The 4,016-nt window shown below is 39.0% G+C and overlaps 2 protein-coding genes across 2 annotated transcripts; one reads left to right on the top strand and one right to left on the bottom strand.

Moving 5' to 3' along the window:
• Positions 1 to 330: 330 nt before the first annotated feature.
• Positions 331 to 1,777, top strand: LOC134242774 (dual specificity protein phosphatase 3-like). The gene is made up of 3 exons (XM_062724905.1): positions 331 to 632; positions 847 to 1,070; positions 1,360 to 1,777. The coding sequence occupies exons 1-3, from the start codon at positions 466 to 468 to the stop codon at positions 1,551 to 1,553; spliced, it is 585 nt and encodes a 194-aa protein (XP_062580889.1). The 5' UTR covers positions 331 to 465; the 3' UTR covers positions 1,554 to 1,777.
• Positions 1,778 to 1,779: 2 nt separating this feature from the next.
• Positions 1,780 to 3,122, bottom strand: LOC134242767 (uro-adherence factor A-like; the record flags this gene model as incomplete). The annotated part of the gene is made up of 2 exons (XM_062724894.1): positions 1,780 to 2,362; positions 2,477 to 3,122. Coding segments are annotated over 2 exons (945 nt in total), but the record flags the coding sequence as incomplete, so codon positions are not given.
• Between the last annotated feature and the right edge of the window lie 894 nt (positions 3,123 to 4,016).

Here is a 4,016-nt window from a genome sequence, read left to right as displayed (position 1 = left end):
ACTAAAAGATACAAAATGATCATGGCCAGAATATAATTAGAGCCCTGAGGCTAACTCTGGACCTCTCTGGAAAAGAATAATTTAAAAATCAATACACTTAACTACAGGTTAAATGAATAATTATATAATTCAGCTGTAGAAGTTCGCTGCAAGTAAAAACATATATAATTAAATTAATGAATAGATGCACATGCAATATGCATTGCTATGCACATGTGCATAATATATAAAACATGAATCTGTCACAATTACCATATACGGATATACCGGGTATACATACAGAATGGGTCAGTGGCTTGAATTAGAGTTATCCTTCTTGCTTCAGCTATATTTGGTATGACGACCATGTAAACAAACCAACTTTACTTACTACATGGATTATTTATAGAAATGACTTGAATACGGACAGTATTTAAGAATGGACGTCTGACTTTAGTTACTCATCGTCCCTGTTTAACGGTTAAGATGTATGACGAGGTTAAGAATTACCTGAACAGAAGACGAGACGACCGTGGCGGATCCACGCAAAAATCACCTCCCGTGGGCGCACAACCTTCACCATGGGCGTTCCTTCCAGCCACACCCAAGGATAATTTCAATGAGGTCTTTCCTGGAATTCTTTTAGGCAACTAGTAAGTTATATATTTATGTTAATTTGTTATAAATGCCAAAGAATGTACAGTGTATGTGTAAATGGGTATTCCTTTTTCAGTTTTTAGTATTTAGGCATCACGATTTGTCATGGCATGTGTATAATTGAGAAATTGTGATCAAAGTATATAATAATTGTGATCCTAATGTTTCATCATAAGTAAATATTAGTTAGAAGTTCTTCTTTGTTTTTAGTTACATAGCAAAAAATACAGAGGAATTAAAGAGGAAGCGTGTAACCCACGTGGTGAACTGTGCTCAGGGGAGCAAGTTTAATCAGATAAACACGGACGAGGAATATTTTTCCGGGACAGACATTAAGTTTCTGGGGATTAAGGCCACGGACACCCCACGTTTTCCTATCAATCAGCACTTCCAATCTACTGCAGACTTCATTGACGAGGCCCTTAAAGAAAAAGGTAAAATTAGATGAAAAAAACCCTACATGTATGTTTTATTCTAACCATACCAGGCTATTGAAAATCGACATTTTTTTTGTCCATTTGGCATCCACACAAGCCTTTGGATCGCGTTTAGTTCTGGTGAGCTAAAAATTGGTGGGATGCCGTAAATTCCCGATGCCTGTAAAGTTTAATGGTAAAGAAGAAATATGATAAATGTTAAAATAATAGAATTAACTGACAAATACTTCAAAAGATTAAAACTTGTATGAAAATTATTTTAAACCAAAACTCTTTAAATTTGCAGGAACGGTGTACGTACATTGTCAGAGCGGGATGAGCCGATCTGGGTCTATAGTGCTCGCCTACCTCATGATAAAGAAGGGGATGACGGTAATGGATGCCGTCAAACACGTGCGAGATAAAAGAGAAATTTTCCCAAACGATGGCTTTCTGAAACAACTTTGTGAACTTGATCAAGAACTACAGCAACAGAGGTGAACTCTTATATAGCTGTTCAACTTGTCAATTTCAGGCGATAGAATTCAGCGTTGCATAAACGCATCTTTTGACACGGCGACGGAACTTGTGCGTTCTCGAAACACAACTTGGACCTGAGAAACCGCTAAAGGACGTCATTCAAAGAAAACAAACAAACAAACATCAACATATTATGTGTATAGAATTTTTAATTCATTGCACTTCCACATCAAATATTAATTCACCATAAACGACCGTTTGTTATAGTGAAGGACTATTTTTATCATGCCTTGTTTGCAATAAGGGATAAAATTATTTTAACTGATGACATTTTGTCTCAAGGCACAGAATGCTGACTTATTGTTATACAGCCATAATTAATAATGAAATATAAAAATCAATGAAAACAAAATTGTAATAGTAAACTTAATAAGTAATGCCAAATTGAAACAATTTTTTTGAAAAAAAATTGTAAAAGTAATATGACCAATAAAAGTTTTGTATACAGCACCATTTACAAATAATGAAAAATTAAATCCTGGCCCGAAATATAAGAATCTTCAATTGTTGAATTACTGTCCACACATCTGGTACAACAATCCACAAAACCATGGCAACCAGAAGTAACACCCACGGAGTTCCGGAAACATTTGCACTGGGCCGGAAGTCTGGGATTGAGATCTTTTTTCTTAAGGCTTTGTTAGTTATGTTTTTGAGAATTAGTAGTTCCTGTTTCATCCTCTGGATTTCCTTCAGTAGAGCCTCGTCATTAGGAGATGTGTAACTGGGGTTAGTCACTCTGTCACACGGACACATACAGCTCCCAGAGGCTGCAAATATAGGACTATCTCTTAAGTTAGAAGTAATGGGCCCATCATTAGAAAATCACGAAAGAAGAAATTACACACACATATACACGAGAGAGAGAGAGAGAGACTACATACCGATACACATAGGTTCACTTCCGCTCCACGTCCCCCCATGTAAACAGGTTCTCTCGAGATCTCCAGATTTTAAATGAAATCCTGTGTTACATTCGCAAGTCAAAGATTCGGAGACGTGCAACATCCCTTGTGGACCAATATTGCACGAATAATTCCCGTGTGTTCCATTCACACGACAGTGCTTGGGGGCCTTTATCATTGATGCCGATGTTTGTGGTGAAGACGTTGGCGATGATTGAGATGACGACAAGGATTCAGACGTTGACGACGATTGAGATGACGGCAAGGATTCCGACGTTGACGACGATTCAGATGACGATAAGGATTCCGACGTTGACGACGATTCAGATGACGATAAGGATTCCGAAGTTGACGACGATTCAGATGCCGATAAGGATTTAGACGCTGACGACGATTCAGATAACGACAAAGATTCAGACGTTGACGACGATTCAGATAACGACAAGGATTCAGACGTTGACGACGATTCAGATGACGATAAGGATTCAGACGTTGACGACGATAAGGATTCAGACGTTGGCGACACTCCTGAAGCCAATGATATGGATGCACCGGTCGATGAAGATACGGACAGTGTTGTAGACAAAGACGTCGGTGGAGTTGCTGTTGAGAATATTGAATTGCATTAGGTGGTGGTACTTGTATAAATAATGGGAATAGAATAAATTGCCTCGATACATTTACCGGTCATCTTATGATTGAATACTGAAACATTATGCCGATAAGAATGGTTATTATATTGACTTGTATGAAAATTTTTTTAAAATTACTTCCATTGATTTTTGTCTTGCCTATACACCGAATGACTTACTTGTTCCTTACGTATTACTTTATGTCTTACCCACACAAAGATATAATGTTCTAGATATCGTTTACATGATAAATGTCCTACGGATTGTCGCAGTAGGTGCTGCCAGGAAAAAGTTTCCTCCCTGCTCAACGGCCGTAAGTGCCAAGTATAGGACAAAATTTGCAGCTCTCCACCGGCAAGTGGTGGCGTCTCCATATGAGTGAAAAATTCTTGAGAGGGACATTAAACAACATATACACGCGTCGACCTCGTGGCGCAGTGTTTAGAGCGTCTGCTCTAGAGTCGCGAAGTAAGGAGTTGATCCTTACGTCGCAGGTTCAGTTGAGGTTTGAATCCCACTCTGGGACGTGGAGACCGGTCCTTCGGATGAGACTTTATGAACCGAGGTCCCTTGTAGCAGTAGGTGCTGGCACGAAAAAGATCCCTTCCTGCTCAATGGCCCCGAGTGCCGAGTATAGGACAAAATTTGCAGCTCTTCAGCGACAAGTGGTGGCGTCTCCATATGAATGAAATATTCTCGAGAGGGACGTTAAACCAATATACAATCAATCAATCGGTGCAAATCCTATTTGTATTTGGAACGATTCTGCAATTTTCGCTGCATTGCGAGTATATGGGAGGTATTCTAACTGTGGTGAGTGCTAACTAAATTATTCTAACTAACCCACACACTGTACGACTTGGTTTGTTTGTCCTTCCCATGTGTGG

This window comes from Saccostrea cucullata, unplaced genomic scaffold (assembly GCF_032062105.1).
Source record: "Saccostrea cucullata isolate Sc308-1 unplaced genomic scaffold, CSIRO_AGI_Scuc_v1 ctg14068, whole genome shotgun sequence".
NCBI classification, from domain to species: Eukaryota; Metazoa; Mollusca; class Bivalvia; order Ostreida; family Ostreidae; genus Saccostrea; species Saccostrea cuccullata.
This window is presented reverse-complemented; position numbering and strand designations above follow the sequence as displayed.